Source organism: Chiloscyllium plagiosum, unplaced genomic scaffold (genome assembly GCF_037043375.1).
Source record: "Chiloscyllium plagiosum isolate Xiang-an unplaced genomic scaffold, Cpla_swu_hap1 HiC_scaffold_6, whole genome shotgun sequence".
Taxonomy (NCBI): Eukaryota; Metazoa; Chordata; class Chondrichthyes; order Orectolobiformes; family Hemiscylliidae; genus Chiloscyllium; species Chiloscyllium plagiosum.
The window spans coordinates 56,294,066-56,313,272 of record NW_028270144.1 but is presented as its reverse complement, the minus strand read 5'-3'; the positions used below and the strand labels follow the sequence as shown (position 1 = coordinate 56,313,272).

Below are 19,207 nucleotides of genomic sequence, written 5' to 3'. Positions count from 1 at the left end.
TTCAAGGAGGCAGTTGACCCCACCTTCTCAGAAAACTAGAGACCAGCAATGCCCACTTCCCGTGAAAGAATTAAGGAATAACATAACTGTGCAGGACCACTGTGTAAGGGAATGTTCCTGTGGTTGTAAACTAAATATGGCACCAATGGCATGAACATCACAAAGTCCCAGCAGTGAGCACTTCTACCTCTCCTGATGCATGAGTTCACAAGATGTGCATGAAAGAGATCAGTTGCATAATTAATGAGATGAAATGAAGGAGAAAAGTCAATGTGGAACATGAAGGACTGCCCACCAAGAATCTCACTCAGGAAAACACTCTGCCAAAAATGGGAAAATTCAGTCATAGAAAGTCATAGAGATGTACAGCATGGAAACCGACCCTTCGGTCCAACCTGTCCACACTGACCAGATATCCCAACCCAATCTCGTCCCACCTGCCAGCGCCCGGCCCATATCGTTCCAAACCCTTCCTATTCATATACCCATCCAAATGCCTCTTAAATGTCACATTTGTACTAGCCTCCACCACTTCCTCTGGCAGCTCATTCCATACACATACCACCCTCTGCGTGAAAAAGCTGCCCCTTAGGTCTCTTTTATATCTTTTCTCTCTCACCCGAAACCTATGCCCTCTAGTTCTGGAGTCCCTGATCCCTGGGAAAAGACTTTGTCTATTTATCCTACCCATGCCCCTCATTATTTTGTAAACCTCTATAAGGTCACCCCTCAGCCTTCGACGTTCCAGGGAAAACAGCCCCAACCTGTTCAGCCTCTCCCTATAGCTCACATCCTCCAACCCTGGCAACATCCTTGTAAATCTTTTCTGAACCCTTTCAAGTTTCACAACATCTTTCCGATAGGAAGGAGACCAGAATTACACGCATTTTATACAGATGATTGGGATTTTATGGAACGTATTGTGCAGTTTGTGTTTGAGGCAGCAATCGTGGCAACATTTATGAGTATGTTTGCTGGTTAGTTGAAGAAAATGGATTAACAAGATATGGGAAAGAGAAGATACGTCATATTAGGCCAAGTTTACTTTTTTTCTTCTGTGGGGATTCAAAGCTTTTACTGTTAATTAGAACGTATATTTTAGAATTGCCCCAGAGTACTCTTGATGTATAATAACACATTTAGAACATTTTACATGATTTGTAACTAAGATTTAGAGTTTTAAAAATGATGCATTGCTTAACTGTAAGCCAATATAGATTAATAAGCACAAAGATGAGGGGTGAATGAGTTATGATGTGTGTTAGGACTTGGAAACAGTCTTGGGTGGCTTTAAGTATATTGAGAGGAACAGACAGTAGACTGGACAGGAGTACATTGCAATAGAGATAGCAAAGGCATCAATGGGAGATTCTAGATCAGGATATATAGCCAAAGTTGTGAAAACAAGTCCCCTTTATCACGACTTAAAACAAGTTGATACAGAGTAATGCTTACATTCACTTTTTAACTGGAATATTAGAAACTTCTTAAACAGAAGACATTGTTTAATGTTTTTATTATTTAATAGTGCTGAAGAAGCTGAAGTGCAAACTGAGGAGAAAACTTAGACAATAAATTAACACATTAGAACTTGAACAAGTGTCTGAAATTGTTGATTATAATTAATAACACCTTAAATTCTGAAGATGATTTAATTTATACAGGGGTGTTACTGTATCGACGAGCACAATTTTCAGACTGGATAATAATTCCCATTCTGATGTCTGATCATTGAAATCATCATCAATGAATAACATAAAATATTTCACTAGTTAATCTACCAGCTTTTACCCTTCTCTATCATGTGCCTGAGGTCAGAATTCATTTTTCAAAAGAGATAAGTGATACAAGTTTCAGTTTTATAAATGGTTAGTACACAATAAAGGATTTAGAATAACATAGTAATAATAAATTTAAAAATGAGGTAAGAATCTCTTTACAAGTAAAATATAATTCCTGAAGCTCGCATGGGCAATCTCTACAAATTCATAATTTCACTTAAAACTTTGTGCACCACAGCATGTACCAGGAATTCAAGCTTAAAGGTCAATCAACTTCACTGGATTTTCAAACCATTAAAATGAATCAATGAAAAGTCCAGTGTGACCTGTTAACATCTGTGTCTGGATTCCCAGTGTAAGCTCCTGATACTTGACGCTTTGCAAGAATGAAAAGTCATGCCTATAATATTTACTGTATTACACTAAAGGACACATTCAAAACTTCAGTAAGTTGTCCACAGTGAATAATTTGTCATTGTATTTTGAGTTGTGTGACTGCACCAATCCCTTGTATATTATTAGTAATATTATCTAAATGCTTCCCCATTACTTCCTTATACCCAAAGTCACTTTTAAATATGCTGCCTTTCAATTTATCCTTTTTAATACATCAGTTAGTTGTTTAATTCTTCTCCATGTTCATATATTTGATTTTAAGATGCTGACTATTTTGCAGGTTTCATCAACCTTACCATTCCTTACTAAATGGAAATGGTTCATGTATGTTAGGAACTTATTCAATTATTAAAGGTTACACCACAATTATCATTCTGTCTTCATCATTAATAGGGGTGGCACGGTGGCTCAGCAGTTAGTACTACTGCCTCACAGCACCAGGGTCCCAGGTTCGATTCCAGCCTCGGGCGACAGTGCAAACTCCACACAGACATTCTCCCTGTGTCTGCATGGGTTTCCTCCGGGTGGTCTGGTTTCCTCCCACAGTCCAAAAATGTGCAGATGAGGTGAATTAGCCATGCTAAGTTGCCCATAGGTTAGGTGCATTAGTCAGAGGGAAATGGGTCTGGGTGGGTTACTCTTCAGATGGTTAGTGTGGACTTGTTGGCCCAAAGGGCCTGTTTCCACACTGCAGGGAATCGAATCTAATCTAATCTTAAATACACTATTTCCAGTGGAGGTCAATAACATTAATGGTCAAAGAGACTATTTAATCTTCAGATGGTCAATTGTGACTGGTTGGAGAAATGCTTTCAGTTTGATGTAGCAATTGGAAAAATGACTTATTCTCAATGGTGTTCTTAGCACTGCTCAAAACATTCTGTGCAATGACAGTGTGTTGGAACAGCTTCCCTTAACTGTAATATTGGCCCAGAGTTTGTGATCAGCAATGAAATGATAGCCTAAACCATTGATCTCTAAATGAAGCTTCCCACAAAGCTCTGAGGAGCACTTTTGCCTTTGTTAATTTCACTATAATACCAGCTATAGGAAATCACTGACGTCAAATAGAAGTAATGTTATTAAGCAGGTTTAACAGCCAATCAGATTGAAGAATTTCCACTGACAGCACACCAGGAAATAACGCATAGGTTTAATCACTCACTGTTTTCTAATTTTATAGAAAACAAAATCAAAATGAAGCTGATATATGGGACAAAGACAGAAAATAAACACCATAAACAAACTTTTAAAAAAATATTCTTTTAAAAAATCGATGGAATTTTTAATAACAGAATATAACATTCCTCAAATATAAAATTAGTATTTAGGGCTAGAAAGATTATTCAACAGTAAGTATAACACAATATGCTGTTACAAATCCAGTTACATCTTATTCAATAAGGTGTAACTTTTTCAAAATTTTGTTTTCAACAAGAATAATAACGTTAAGTATTAATGCACAGGTTTGTGTTTAATTCAGTGAATTTGAACTGTGAGGATTTCAAAACTGCACTATGTAGAAGGGGGGATTGAGTGAGAGCAACATCTGAATTTCAGTGTTTAACTGCATATGTCCAGACACCAAAGGCTGCTGTCAGTTGCACAGAAGAATGATATCAAAAACTGACTGTTTAGCTGTCATTATAACAGTAAAATCCAATCCTTTATTATATGCTTGCAGCACAATATTGGAAGATTTCAGATTTCCCTGTTCTAATTCACAGAAACTATTGGTTCAACAGATGAAATATCTGTCTTTCCTGATTGGATGTTGCTGTTGGAGTGCAGGCTTTGAGGGTATTGTTCCCTCTTGGAGTTGTTATGTTCAGGCCAGGCTAGCTTGTAAGAAGGGGCTGTGCAGGGAAGTATGTGTTCCTGCACTCCATGTTCTCTTCTGAATATATTCAAGAGAGATTTAAGTTCTAAGCGAAAACTCTCATTTAACCAGCAATAGATAAAAGGGTTATAGCAAGTACTGCTCATCGCAAACCAGTGGAAAGCAAAATAGAGAGCATTATTAGTATGAATGGTTTGACTAGAAATAAGGACAACGTAACAGTTCAGAGGAAACCAGCAGACAGCAAATACTATCACAACCAGCATCAGCATTTTAATTGTCTTTTTCTTTTTCCGCCGATGTGCAAAGTACTGTTCAGTTGTCACATCTCCAATTGCATTGCGAAGCCATAACTTCTTGGCAACAGTGGTGTATGTGATAGTGATAATTAAAAGGGGAAGTACATACAGCATGACAAATGTCGCCAAGTCCAGATACTTCCAGAAAAGGTCTGCTGGCTCTGGGAAGTTGGGCACACACAAACTTCGAATTTTTTCTTTACTGCAATGTAAAGTAAAAAACAAGATGATATTATTCATTGTTTGAAATCAATGGTTTAAAATAACTGAATCATTCAATGTTGCTTAGGTTGCAAAGCTTTTGTGGTGTTGTGGATGTTCTGTTGAATGGTTCTTTCCATTTTCCATGATAACCAGAAATCAATCATTTGGTTATGAGCACTTAATTTGAGTCTATTGACTAAATTCTTACTAGCATTATTATGATGATAGTAAAGATTTTTCTTCATTTAGTTTTTGAAGTATCTGGCGAATAAATACCACTCATTGAATGGAAGAATTAATTTGACTGTAAATAGATGACCAAACAATGGCAATTAATCATATTGGAAATGTGTTGCTGGAAAAGCGCAGCAGGTCAGGCAGCATCCAGGGAACAGGAGAATCGACGTTTCGGGCATAAGCCCTTCTTCAGACCTCACTTTCTCCTCAATTAATCATATTGTCCAAACTATCAACATTATAGATCGGAATTAGTTATGGTTGTCTGAGAATATTGTATGCAAATTATGGTACCTTCTTGAACACTTCAAAAGTACTCAAGTACTATGCAATGTAATGAGCCAGACTTTATAAAAGATCTTAAAGTAAGGGAACACTTAGGAGGCAATGATCATTATATGGTAGAACTCAGTCTGCAGTTTGAAAGAGAGAAGGCAAATTTGAATGTAATGGTGTCACAGTTAAATAAAGGCAATTACAGGGCCATGAGAGAGGGACTGACGAAAATTGACTGGAAGCAGAGCCTAGCGGGGAAGACAGAAGAGCAACAATGGCAGGAGTTTCTGGGTGTAATTGAGGACACAGTAAAGAGGTTCATTCCAAAGAGAAGAAAGATTATCTGGGGGCGGGGGAGGATTTGTCAGCCTTGACTGACAAAGGAAGTCAGGAAATGTATCAAAGAAAAAGAGAGAGCCTATAAAGTGGCCAAGAGCACTGGTAAATCAGAAGATTAGGAAGGCTACAAAAATAAACAGAGGATGACAAAGAGAGAAATAAGCAAGGAGAGGATCAAATATGAAGGTAGGCTAGCCAGCATTATTAGAAATGATAGTAAAAGTTTCTTTCATTACATAAAAAACAAAGGAGAGGCAAAATTAGACATTGGGCCATTCCAAATTGATGCTTCAAGGCTACTGATGGGTTAGCACTGCTGCCTCAGTGCCAGAGACCTGGGTTCAATTCCTGCTTCGGCCAACTGGCTGTGTGGAGTTTGCACATTCTCCCCATGTCTATGTGGGTTTCCTCCGGGTGCTCCGGTTTCCTCCCACAGTCCAAAGATGTGCAGATTAGGTGAATTGGCCATGCTAAATTGCCCGTAGTGTTAGGTGAAGGGATAAATGTAGGGGAATGGGTCTGGGTGGGTTGCTCTTCGGAGTGTCGGTGTGGACTTGTTGTGCCAAAGGGCCTGTTTCCACATTGTAAGTAATCTAATCTAATCTACTTTACATGAAGAACTTAAGTACTTTGTGTCTTCCAATTCACAGTGGAAGACTTGAGTAATATCTCAACACTTTAGGAGAGTCAGGGGCAGTGCTGAGTATGGTAGCCATTACAAAAGAGAAAGAGCTAGAAAAGCTAAAAGGTCTAAAAAATTGATAATCTCCTGGCCCCAATAGGCTACATCCTAGAGTTCTGAGGAAGGTGGCTGAGGAAATAGCAAAGGTGTCGGTTGTTATCTTCCAAAAGTCACTGGAGTCAGGGAAAGTCCCAGATGATTAGAAAATCGCTGCTGTAACCCCCTTGTTCAAAAAAGGATAGAGAGAAAGGATGGAAAATTATAGGCTGATTAGCCTCACCTCAGTTTTTTTAGATTAGATTAGATTACTTACAGTGTGGAAACAGGCCATTCGGCCCAACAAGTCCACACCAATCCTCCAAAGAGCAACCCACCCAGACCCATTCCCCTACATTTACCCCTTCACCTAACACTACGGGTAATTTAACATGGCCAATTCACCTAACCTGCATTTTATTTGGACTGTGGGAGGAAACCAGAGTACCCAGAGGAAACCCAAGCAGACACAGGGAGAATGTACAAACTCCACACAGACAGATGCCTGAGGCGGGAATTGAACCCAGGTCTCTGGCGCTGTGAGGCAGCAGTGCTAACCACTGTGCCACTGTTGGTAAAATTCTAGGATCCTTCATTAAGGATGAGATTTCTAAATTCTTGGAAATGCAGGGTCGGATTAGAACACGTCAGCATGGATTTAGTAAGGGGAGTTTGTGCCTGCCAAACCTGTTAGAATTCTGTGAAGAGGTAACATGTAAGTTAGACCAGGGAAACCCAGTGAATGTTTTCTATCTAGACTTCAAAAAGGCCTTTGATAAGGTGCCACAAGGAAGGCTGCTGAGTAAGGTGAGGGCCCATGCTGTTCGAGGTGAGCTACTGGCATGGATTGAGGATTGGCTGTCTGACAGAAAGCAGAGAGAGTTTGAATAAAAGGAACTTTTTTGGATTGGCAGCCGGTGACAAGTGGTGTCCCGCAGGGTTCAGTGTTGGGGCCATAGCTGCTCACTTTATTAATGATCTAGATGAAGGGACTAGGGCATTCTGGCAAAGTCTGCCAATGAAATGAAGATAGGTGGACAGAAAGGTAGTACCGAGGAGGTGGGGAGGCTGCAGAAAGATTTAGACAGTTTAGGAGAGTGGTCCAGGAAATGGCTGATGAACTTCAACGTGAGCAAATGCAAGATCTTGCACTTTGGAGAAGAATACAGGTATGAACTATTTTCTAAACAGTGAGAAAATTCATAATTACAAAGGGATCTGGGAATGCTACTCCAGGCATCTCTAAAAGCTAACTTGTAGGTTGATTAAGAGAGCATATGTAAGGTTGTCATTTTATCTCAAGAGGGTTGGAAAGTAAAAGCAGTGATGTGCTTCTGAGACTTTATAAAACTCTAGTTAGGCCCCATTTAGAATACTGTGTCCGGTTTTGGGTCCCACACCCTGGGAAGGACATACTGGCAGTGGAGCATATCCAGCGGAGATTCACACACATGATCCCTGGAATGGTAGGTCTACCAAATGATGAACAGCTGAGGATCCTGGGATTGTATTCATTAGAGTTTAGAAGGTTGAGGGGAGATCTACTAGAAACATAAAAAATAATGCATGGCTTAGAAAGGGTGGATGCTACAAAGTTGTTTCAATTAGGTGGGGAGACTAGGACACGGGAACACAGCCTTAGAATTAAAGATGTTAATTTAGAATAGAAATGAGGAGACATTTCTTCAGTCAGACAGTGGTGGGTGTGTGGAATCATTGCCATGGAGCGCAGTGAGGGCTGGGCCGTTAAATGTCTTCAAGGCAGAGACTGATAAATTCTTGATCTCGCAAGGAATTAAGGGCTACGTGGAGAGTGCCAGTAAGTGGAGTTGAATTGGCCATCAGCCATGATCAAAATGTGGAGTGGACTCAATGGGCCAAATGGCCTTACTTGCACTCCTGTGTCTTATGGTCTAAGTAAGTAGCTTTAAACTCCAGTCATTCTTATCATGGATGGAAACACAAGCAGTCAGTTTGGGCAAAGTATGATTCCACCAATAGAAGCACTTGACCAGATAATCCTTTTTCCCATTATACTAATTGAGCTATAAATATTAGTTAGGACACTGAGTGAACTTTTTTCAAATAGTACTGTGTGATATTTTATGATCATCTCAGAGGCTGATAGGACCTTTGTTTAGCATTTAATTTAACATTAGGACTACTAAAAGTACCAAGAAGAATGCACTTAGATAGGGACAATGATATAACCAATCGTAGTAATCAATCTTTATCAAGTACATGGGCGGCACGGTGGCACAGTGGTTATGGGCGGCACGGTGGCACAGTGGTTATGGGCGGCACGGTGGCACAGTGGTTATGGGCGGCACGGTGGCACAGTGGTTAGCACTGCTGCCTCACAGCGCCAGAGACCCGGGTTCAATTCCCGACTCAGGCGACTGACTGTGTGGAGTTTGCACGTTCTCCCCGTGTCTGTGTGGGTTTCCTCCGGGTGCTCCGGTTTCCTCCCACAATCCAAAAATGTGCGGGTCAGGTGAATTGGCCATGCTAAATTGCCCGTAGTGTTAGGTTAAAGGGGTAAATGTAGGGGTATGGGTGGGTTGCGCTTCGACGGGTCGGTGTGGACTTGTTGGGCCGAAGGGCCTGTTTCCACACTGTAAGTAATCTAATCTACATTTGGTAAGGAAATTCCCCAGTGCTAAAGACAAGCAGAAATCATGGGTGAAATTTTCTCAGGGTCTAGCACCAACACCAGAAACAAGAGTCTCTGCAACTCGGATGGGGTGACATTCTGAAATCAGTAATACAGTCAGAGACAGAGGAAGATGTCTAGCCTGTCATTGCAAGTGGTGCAAAATAGTAACAATGGGAGGTAAGGAAGTGGCATAGTGATTATATTTCTGAATTCCCTGCAGGGGAGGTGGTTAAAATTTGAATTCAACAAATATCTGGACTTCTTTTCCTTCAGTAGTCCTTGCAATAACATTTCAAGCAGTGAGTGGCTGGCATACTCTGATGTCTGCAAGCTCCTTCTGGTTTTTGTGCTTAGCTTCTACCTGGGCTGAAGAATCATTCCACCTTTGCAGATACTTGTTCTCAAGTTGGGCAGCTATTGGTTAGATATTTCCATGGGTCATTGGGGTATTGCATATTGTCTGGAAGGCTTTAAGGATTCTTTGAAGCATGTCCTCTATGCTCCTGGTAAACATTTGCCATAATGAAGCTCAGAGTATCTGGTATTTAAAACTGGCTTAATAACAATTGTTAAATCTCAGTGTAACCATTATCAATTGTAAAATCTCATGTTATTCACTAATGCGCTTATAAGTCTGCCATCCTTACCTGGTCTGACTCACACAAGACTCCAGACCCACAGCAATGTGGTTTGCCCTTAACTGTCTTCTGAAATGACCCAGCAAGCCAATGAGTTGAATCAAACCACTATGAAGTCTAAATAAAAGAATGAAACCAACAGAACTACTTCAATATCCATCACCAAAAGTGGATCAGCAGCACTGCTACTGATGGAATTGATCAAGTCCTAAAGGATATTGCTGCTAGACTAAGTCTGCGGCAGATGGTGAGAGAACCAGCATGAGGGAAAAGCATACTTAACCTCATCCTCATCAATTTGTCTGTCATAGATATATTTGTCCATGACAGTGTCAGTAAGAGTGTCCACCACACAGTCTTTGTGAATGTAAAGTCACATCTCTACAAAGAGCAATTGTCCAATGTGTTGTGTGGTATACCATGGAGGTAACAATGATAAACTTTGAACAGGAAGATGATTGGTGGTTATGGAGAACAAACATCATTGGACATCACACAGGTATTTGTCAAGATGGTGCCTTAGGCCCAAGCATCTTCAGCTGCTTCAACAATGACTTTCCCTCCAGCATTACATCAGAAGTGGGGATATTTGCTAATGACTTCCCAGAGACTGAAACAGTCCATGTCCAAATGCAGCGATCAAACATTCTTCCCCAGATAATGGTACTGGCACAACATACAACATAGACCATAGAAGCATACAGACCAGTAGAGACCCTGGTCTCAGATCAGGGTCTCTTTTAACTTATTCTCAGATCAAACTAACCTACATTGTTTCTGTACTGGCCACAATATTGTAGCTCCAAGTACTAATCCATGCTCTAAGTTCATCACCCTTATACTTGATACTTTTTTCATTAAAATAGTCACACTTCAACCCATCACACTGGACTGCAGGTTTGTCCTATCAATTGTCTATCCCTCCTCACACACGGTCTGCAAGCTGTTTTAATCAGGCTGTTCACTATCTATTCCATCATCTAATCTGTAGCTCTGGTTCCCATCCCTGCAACAACCACAATCTCATTTAAACCCACCCCAAGAGCTCCAGCAAACCTCCTGCCTAGGATATTGGTGACCCTCCAGTTCAGGTGCAACTCGTCCTTTTTGTACAGATCCCACCTTTCCCAAAGGTATCCCAATGATCCACATATCTGGAGCCCTCCCTCCTACACCAGCCCTGAAGCCACATGTTCATCTGTACTCATTCTCTGTTCCTAGCCTCACTAGCCCATGTCACTGGTAGCAATCCTGAGATTACTACTCTCCTCATCCTGCCTTCTAGCTTCCAACCTAACTCCCTACATTCTCTTTTAAGGTACTCATCCCTTTTCCTAGGTATGTCATTGGTACTGATGTGTATTATAATATTTGCCTGTTCTCCCTCCCCCTTAAGAATCCAAGACATCCTTGACCCTGGCACCCGGAGGCAACATACCATCTTGGAGTCTAGTCTGCAACCACAGATTCTTCTGTCTGTTCCTTTCACCATTGAATCTCCTATCACTATTGTTCTCCTATTCTCCCCCCTTCGCTTCTGAGCCACAGAGTCAGATTCAGTGCCAGAAACCTGGCTGCTGTGGCTTCCCCCTCCCTCCCCCCACCTCCCAGCCCAACAGTATCCAAAGTGGTATATTTATTATTGAGGGGAATGGCCACAGGAGATCCCTGCACTGCCTGCCTATTCCCTTTCCCTCTCCTGATGGTCACACAGTTACCTCAGCCTCAGCCTCAGCCTCAGCCTCAGCCTCCTGAATTATCTGAAGTTCATCCAGCTTCTTCTCCAGGTCCCTAACGTGGTCTGTGAGGAGCTGGAGTTGGGTGCACTTCTCGCAGGCAAAGTCATCAGGGACACCAGTAGTGGCCTTTACCTGCCACATCTTGCAAGAGTAGCGTGCAACTGCTGAGCCTCCCATCCCACCTACTGTAAATTGCTCAGGGAGATTGAATACATGAGAGGGGAAAAAAAGTGCCTTACCTTACCAACCCTTCATAAATGGTCTTTTTTTTGTTTGGTTAGTGGAGGAGATTGGGTGGGAGACACAGCCCAAATCTATCAATTCACGTGCCGAGTAATCTCTGTGTCTGTGTCCACTCCTGTTGCGCCTTCACTCTGATTATTCATGAGTTAAGTATTTAAGAGTGAAATTTACCTTCCCGGCAGCCCCTGGTCCATGCTCTCACCAATCCTGCTACTGACAGAGTCACTGAATATCTTTTAGTCAGACATAGTATCATGCCAGCAGCCTTTGGGAATACTAAGTTTAGATGTAAAGATGCTAGACCTCCCTCATGACAGTTTTTGTCTCAAGTTTATTAATTCTTACAATCCGTCTTCAAAGGGGTGGCAAAATATTGCCCCATAAATCCAAAGTTCAGCTGTTCTTGCTAAGCAAGCCTCATAATGCTCTCTTGTCAGTCTGCGAGTACCACTGAACTCAGGTTGATGTTACATATAACAATATATTCAAATGCACATTTATAGAAGATAAGCAGGAACATCACAACATATAAGTAGACCATTCAGTCCATCAAGCCTGCTCTGTCATTCAATTAATTTATGGCTGATCATCTACTTCAATGCCATTTTCCTGAACTATTTCCAGAGAATTTGACATAATTTATCTCCAGAAATCTATTGATTTGTTCAGAGAAAATCAGCTCTGATTATTTACCTGTATTCAAATCTGAAGAGCTTCTGATAGATAGCATGTGGGAGGGAGAAACAACTGGCCATAATCCAGATGATAATGATGTAAATCATACCCTTCACAGGTGATACCCGAGGCTTCAAAGGATGCATGATAGCCTACAGAAGATATAAGCATTAATCCCGATTACGGAGAAAAGATTTATACATATGTCGCGTTATGTGAAATAAAAACAGAAATAGCTGGAGTAAATCAGCAGAACTGGCAGCATCTGCAGAGAGAAAACAGCTTACATTTCAAGTCCTGTTACTCACCATCAGAACTGATAGGAAAAAGTGCTAGTTAGGCTGAAGGCTGGGGATGGGAGGAGTGGTGGTTGTTCCCACACCAACATTTCTGTCTCGAGCCTGCTGCAGTGTCCAACAAGGCTCAGCACAACCTCCAAAAATAGAATCTTACGTTTCGCTTGGGTACCCTGCAGCCTCTCGGACTCAACATCCGGTTCAATAACTTCAGAGCCTGATTACGTCCTTTCATGTTTTTTAGTCCACCCCCACAACCTAGCCCTGTCACGACATAATTGCTTTCAGCACAGCCAACCAATTCTCACACAATCTTGGTCCAATTATCAAATGACACGGGCTGCTTTCAGCACAGCATACCGTTCACTCTCCCTATCACTCATTCAGCTTTTCTCTTTCCTGGCTTACTATCAACAACCTACCCTCTTCATATCTCTCTCTCTAGGCTCTTCATCAGTTCTGATGAAGATTCACTGGATTCGAAACGTTAACTGTGTATTCTCGCTCAAGATGTTGCAAGGCCTTTTGTTTTCAGACTTCCAGCATCCGCAGTTCTCTGATTTATTTTGTTGTCACGTTATATGGTTACTCTCCCTTAATCGTCCGCTTTACTTTTTGTATCCCACTAATACTTCCACTTTGATAGTAACGGATACGTACACACACGTAACATGTGCCTCTCTCTGATATTTAACTGGAAATGCTGCCGCTATTTAAATAAAGCCTCCAATAAAATACTGCAGCAGAATGTTCGGGTCAGTTTGCAAGCATCAGTGCATTAATGACACACGGTATTTTCCAACGCCTTTGATTTTTTTTTTAAACTGAAATCACATACAAGTTACAACCTGACTACGAGAAAAAACAAAGATACCCTTGAATGTCCATGGTTTTGATGTCGACTTTCTTAGTATTTAAAAAATACACATTCCGAATTGAATTAAATGCCGAGTGAATTGCTGTAACTACGCGTGCGCAGAGTTTTGCAGAGGTCTATTTGCAGCTACGGTTGATAATATTACAGGTCAGAAATACTTCCTCCTGCATCACTGTTTACAGTCTCAAAATCAGACAAAAGTAATTTCTGCTCATGTTAATCAGAGCACCCACAGCAGAAAGCCTCCCTTCAATGCTGAATGACTGTTAAACGATTTGCATGTTTTAATTATATATTTATTTGCCTAAACTCCGAAATAATTTATGAATTCAGATGAAACGACAGAAGAAAACAGCTAAGGGGCGAGGGGTGAAATTAAACTCAATTAATGGACAGTTTAACTTGAATCACCTTACACGGTAAATAAAACTGTTGTCAATTATTGATGGTCTAAGTTCTAATTCATTTTACAACTAATAATTATAATTGATTCAAGTGAATCCAGACACTTTCCGAGCCCCTGCTTCCCTTTAAAAAAAAAGACTGCGAATCGCTGCAAAATATTCACCACCGACTATATGAACAGCACCCGAAAGAATTCACAGGGATAGCAATGAGGGAGGTGACTGTCTAACTCTGGTCTGAGTTCTGAACGTAAGCAATACTAACTCCACTACAGCAAGCGGACGTTTGACTGACAGCTCACTCAAACGCAATGTCCTTGAGTGAAAAGGAGCTCTATGAAGATCTTCCGATCCTAAATTGAAGAGAATCTACACGATTGCACAGTGTTTTAGGAAGTCCATCCTTGCATTTAGAATGGAAAAGGAACAATCTATTGTTATTGTTCTACTGTAGCTAGCAACCTCAGATCCTAATATGAAACTACCGGAGTTATATCACGAGGGCGATGCAAGGTAATGTGGATCGTCGTCCTCATTAGGATTGGTCGTCTTTTAGCTTTGTTTGGAGCTGTAATTTTACAATCAATATTATATTGCTTCAAATTGGACATCATTTTGCAATGACAGAAAATATCCTTTGTTAAAGCATTCACAGTTCTGAAGGATTACTGGACCCGAAATTGTTAACTCTGCTTTCTCTCCACAGATGTTGCAGGATTTGTTGAGTTTCTCCAGCAAATAACGTTTTAATTGGGGATTAATTTGGTAATATGGGTTTCAGAGGTGTGGCCTTGATGGGGCACATCATACGTCAATGCAAAACCGCTATGTCCATTCGGATTAGAAAACACCCACCTCCCCCTACCCACCCCCCACCCCCAACTATTTGGGTAAACCTTTGCCAGACTTTGCATATATGCGTCCTCTAAATATAAAAGCAGTGTTGCAATTTAGTCAATCATCATTTTTACTTTGATTACCTCAACAAAATCTCAATTAACCATTGCTCAGTTGTGTTTGATAGGAATGAGCTGTATTATGAAACGGCATTAAGTCTTTAAGTCAACACTAGAAAATTTTACACGCTCCCGTCGACATTTCACTTTTTTATCACGTTTTCTAGAAAAGTGAACTTAAAATTCAATCAAATAAGCACGAAAGCTTCCAAATGTATGTTTTAAAAGGTCAACAGATTTTTACACCTATACAGGTCAGTGGGAATCACAGTCTTTGATTCGTACCTGATGCCTGTCTACGGCGATGGCTGTCAGGGTGAGGGTGGAAACATGTAAAGAACAGTACTGGGCGAAGCGGCTGATGTGACACATGCCTTGTCCGAAAACCCAAGTGCTGTTAACGAACCGAACCTGTGAAATCAAAAATACCAGAAGGTTATTCGTGCAACACTTCATATATAAGCGGGTCTTCTGGAACTAAATGTACAGCTTTAAGAACTGAAAGGTCAAAATGCATCTCTGCATTACTGAGAGAAAAACAATATACCAAAGAATTATTTAACAATTGACATTATACTGTATATACAATACTTTATCTTTTATTTTGTTAATACAGTTTAAAAGTTACTGAGAGTGCATTTGCACCTCTGCATGCCTCCATTAAACAAAATTAGCCAAATTTTAAAGTTATTTTGGGACAATTTTGTATGTCAACCGGAATGCTATTTACTATTTGTTGCCTGGTTGGATTTACATATGGCAATCGTTTCCGTGTCAGATTTCCAAAACATTAAGTCAAAACGTGTTAAAAAGCAAACTGAACATGTCAACGTTGTTTGTCACGTACACATTTTAAGTAACATGCTCAAACAGCGCGAATAAAGTTTTCTCAAGTAATCGGAAGGCTCTGATGATTAAACGTGATATTCAAAAAGTCATGATCAATGTTTTAGATGAGACTCAAAATGCAGTAAAGATCCGGTTTGAGGTGGGCGGGAAAGTCGTAACAAGATGAGCACGTTGCGGAGCAGGGAATACCTTTAGAAACATTTTTGAACATCACCAATACTTGATTAACTACACTGACATTGTCAGTTGTAAATATCTTCCAATTAATCTGTTCAGAGACGTGATTACGCATCTCTGGAACAGGTGGGGCTTGAACACGGGTTGTTTTACCTAATTATGCCACCGTGCTTTAAGAACCCGCATCTATGACCCTGGTATTGCTATTACACCGAACCAAACTTTTGGTTCCCTGTTCATTTAGTAGGTATCAGTTTGTGGCTGACAACTCTCGAGTGTAGAGATGGAATACTTGCTGTGTTAAAGGCGCTATATCAATGCGCGACGTTGTTTGCATTCCTGATTTCGTGTAACCTTTTCAGTACACATGGAGAATACAAGAAATAAAGCTTAATAATACACCCCAACTAATAAAGATTCTTACCAGAGTAAACGGAGTGTTGAGCAAGGTGATCATGATATCTGCTCCGGCCAGATTAACAATGAACAGACTGGTGGCAGAATGCATCCGCTTGTTCTTTATTACTACCTGGCACACAAGGATATTTCCAAACAGAGAGATGACTATAATAACCGAGTAGGCTACTATAAGCAAAGCTTTGACGGTTGCATTTTGGGATTCCGCCTCGTATTTTGCCGAGTCCACAAAGTTCTCCCAATCGTCCAGAGTGAAGTTACCCCAGGGAAGGAAAGTCGATCGGTTAGAAACGAGTGTCTCCGGAAGAGTGGAGTTAAGGAAATTGTCCGCTCTTTGAAAAGCTTTGACTAAATAGTGAAGAGTGGGCCACGTGTAACGGGTCATTATTCAAATACGTTAAAATCTCCTTCGTTTTTTAAACATCTCAGATATTGGCAAAATCCCGCTCTTTATTGCTTTCTGAAAAGTTACTACGCTCCAGGCATCCAATCAGCTCAGTGTTAAATTAGCAATCGTTCCAGCAACCATTCAAACCTCTCGCTTCGAAGCTCGCAATTCAACAAAATGCTGAATTTGCGGGCGGTTAGCGTGGCTTTCAGTCGCTGAGTATTCGCGCAGTGCACTGATCGAACATTCTACTGCTGTCTACAGACTGTTCTGTCAGTTTGTTTTATATGAACCAAGCTGAAACCCACGCACATGGTGACACCTACTTTCAGCCAATTGATGCTTCGAGTTTCTCTAATGCAGTGACGTCTTTTCTTCGTCAAAGAACGATTTTCCGTTTTTGGACTTGCATCACAACACGGTGTCCTTCAGGTTCTCTTCCTGATGCTGGTTATATACCATCCCCTTTCAAACGGACTGTTTCGTCTTTTCCCATTTGGTGATTCGCAATATATTGTATTCCTTCTCTCATTTTTACTTTCACCTTGAACAAGAAAATGCAACTATCGCAAAAATGGAACGAGCTGGCCAGTAACTTTTGAAAGAGCGGAGCACCATCTCGTTCTCTGTCAGGTTCTGTGTCCATTTACCATCACTCATCGCTGACGTTGGAGTTAGATGAAGGAAGACCAGAAGCAATTGTTGATGTTAAAAGGCGAGGAGGATTCTCCTCAATTCCCCGCATCACCTCCAGAGGAGATAACATCTCTGTTTTAAATCGCATTCGGTTTCCCCTGCATTTGAAAATCACTAACCAAACCCGAGAGCATGTCGTTTACCGCTTGTGCAGTTCCGTGTTCGCAAATATGTATTTCAGCTTGCTGTGTGGGGGTACACGGAAGAAGATACCATGAACTCACTTCTGTCTTCCACTTTATATTGAAGGATATCACCGTAAAGGACTATTGATTATGGCCAGGCTATTAGTTAAGTTGACTCTAAATCTGACTTTAGTAGGGTTGAGCTCTGAGACTAAGGCAATTGCCAAAAGTACAAATAACAAATAGAAAATCTGCGGAATCTGGAGAAACTCAGCGTATCTGGTAGCATCTGTGGAGAGAAAGCAGAGTTAACGTTGGGTCTAGTGATCCTTCTTCATCCACAGGTATTACCAGACCTGCTAGTTTTCAAGCAATTTCTGTTTTTGAACAAGCAACAAAGTTTTGAGGGTTAGCTTCCATCGTTCTTAGCCTCCAGGATTCGGAGATGCTGCCTGACTTGCTGTGCTTTTCCAGCACCACTCTAATCTTGACATTGATCTCCAGCATCTGCAGTCCTCACTTTCACCCTATTTTACGTCGAGTCTGAAGTGTTACATCTTCATCAAAGTGATTCTAATCTTTGTGATTGTTGCAGCCCAATGCTACTTTCACTTCTGTCAGCTGCTGCAAACACTTTGTGAAAATAGTTCTGACCAAAGTATTGTCATTATTTGTACATTTAATGAATTTGTAGCTAAACCTCTGAACTAAGCTGTGATGTAACTGTGACCTCCATAGCTAAGTTCCCGTACTCTGCTAGAAGGTTGGAACCTCCAGTAATTGTTTTTCTCTTGATCTCATTCCAGTTATAATCACCTGTAATTTATTACAAGTTTCTATAATGGAGGTAATAACTCAATGTGTATAATTGATCACACTCAAAAATGTCAGCATCATCCTGGTCAAAACTACCTGATCAGCTAAATCACAACTGAAACCAATATCCATTCCCTGCACCAGCGCTACCATAATATGCTAATGAATACATGAACAATGATTTATGGAGCTTATTTCTTTGTAGACTTACTATCATGTGAAGTTGGTCAATAAAAGTCATTTAAGAGTAGCTCAGAAATCTGACCTAAATTTGTATGAAGATTTAAATAATGTGATAGGAATGATAGAGATATCATTCTAAAAGAGACATAGGTTTATTTAGATTCCTCTGAGGAAAGCAAAGGCAAAAACAGTCATAAGACAAAGTTGAGAAAGCATGGGAAAAAACAAAATCCTCAGAGAAGTTCCCAAATGCAATGTTTTGAAGACTTATCTAAAATGTGGTATACACTGAAGTGGCAAAACCTCTGTGCCAGCTGAATAGTGACGAACTCGTTGAAGTTCTTTGATGCTATCAAGTGACTGATGGCACATTTCCATAACAACACAAAAGCCTTGGATTTCCAGCTGAGCCAGTAACAGCTCCAGTTTAGTAATTTCCTATACAGAGTTGGCCCCTTTGCTAATGGATTCTTATTTGACAACGCATTGATAAAAGCTACGCAGATTTTCAGTCAGTCCACATAGCATTCAATTTTGTTTTAGTGCCAAGAAGAACACTTATTTCAACCAGCAATCCCTGCAGCCTAGGGAATTGGCAGACTCCTTTATCTATGATTCAGAGATGCCGGTGTTGGACTGGGGTGTACAAAGTTAAAAATCACACAACACCAGGTTATAGTCCAACAGGTTTAATTGGAAGCACACTAGCTTTCGAAGCGACGGTCCTTCATCAGGTGATAATCACCTGATCCTTTATCTATGATTGACTAGTATTACATAGATTGGAGTAGTTCAAGCAGTTATGAGAATTTGAAAGATAATCGTGTTCAGATAAAGTACTGGATGGAGTGGTGACAGACTTCCTAATTTGTCAAAGTCTAAAGAATAGTTTACATTTCAGCAGGTAACCCAATTTACAAGAAAGGCTTAGTGACGAGTATAAAATTGAATGTGACTCAGTACAACACTAAGGTTCAAACTA

At 40.6% G+C, this 19,207-nt stretch overlaps 1 protein-coding gene across 2 annotated transcripts; it reads right to left on the bottom strand.

The window, feature by feature from the left end:
- Positions 1–1,482: 1,482 nt before the first annotated feature.
- Positions 1,483–16,643, bottom strand: LOC122550569 (G protein-coupled receptor 83-like). Of its 2 annotated transcripts, XM_043691500.2 has the most exons (5): positions 16,025–16,643; positions 14,860–14,985; positions 12,060–12,193; positions 9,394–9,501; positions 1,483–4,518 (listed from the first exon to the last, which is right to left on the bottom strand). In XM_043691500.2, the coding sequence occupies exons 1-5, from the start codon at positions 16,400–16,402 to the stop codon at positions 3,894–3,896; spliced, it is 1,371 nt and encodes a 456-aa protein (XP_043547435.2). In that variant the 5' UTR covers positions 16,403–16,643; the 3' UTR covers positions 1,483–3,893. The 2 variants fall into 2 exon arrangements, with proteins under 2 accessions (XP_043547435.2, XP_043547437.2); XM_043691502.2 differs by lacking the exon at positions 9,394–9,501.
- Between the last annotated feature and the right edge of the window lie 2,564 nt (positions 16,644–19,207).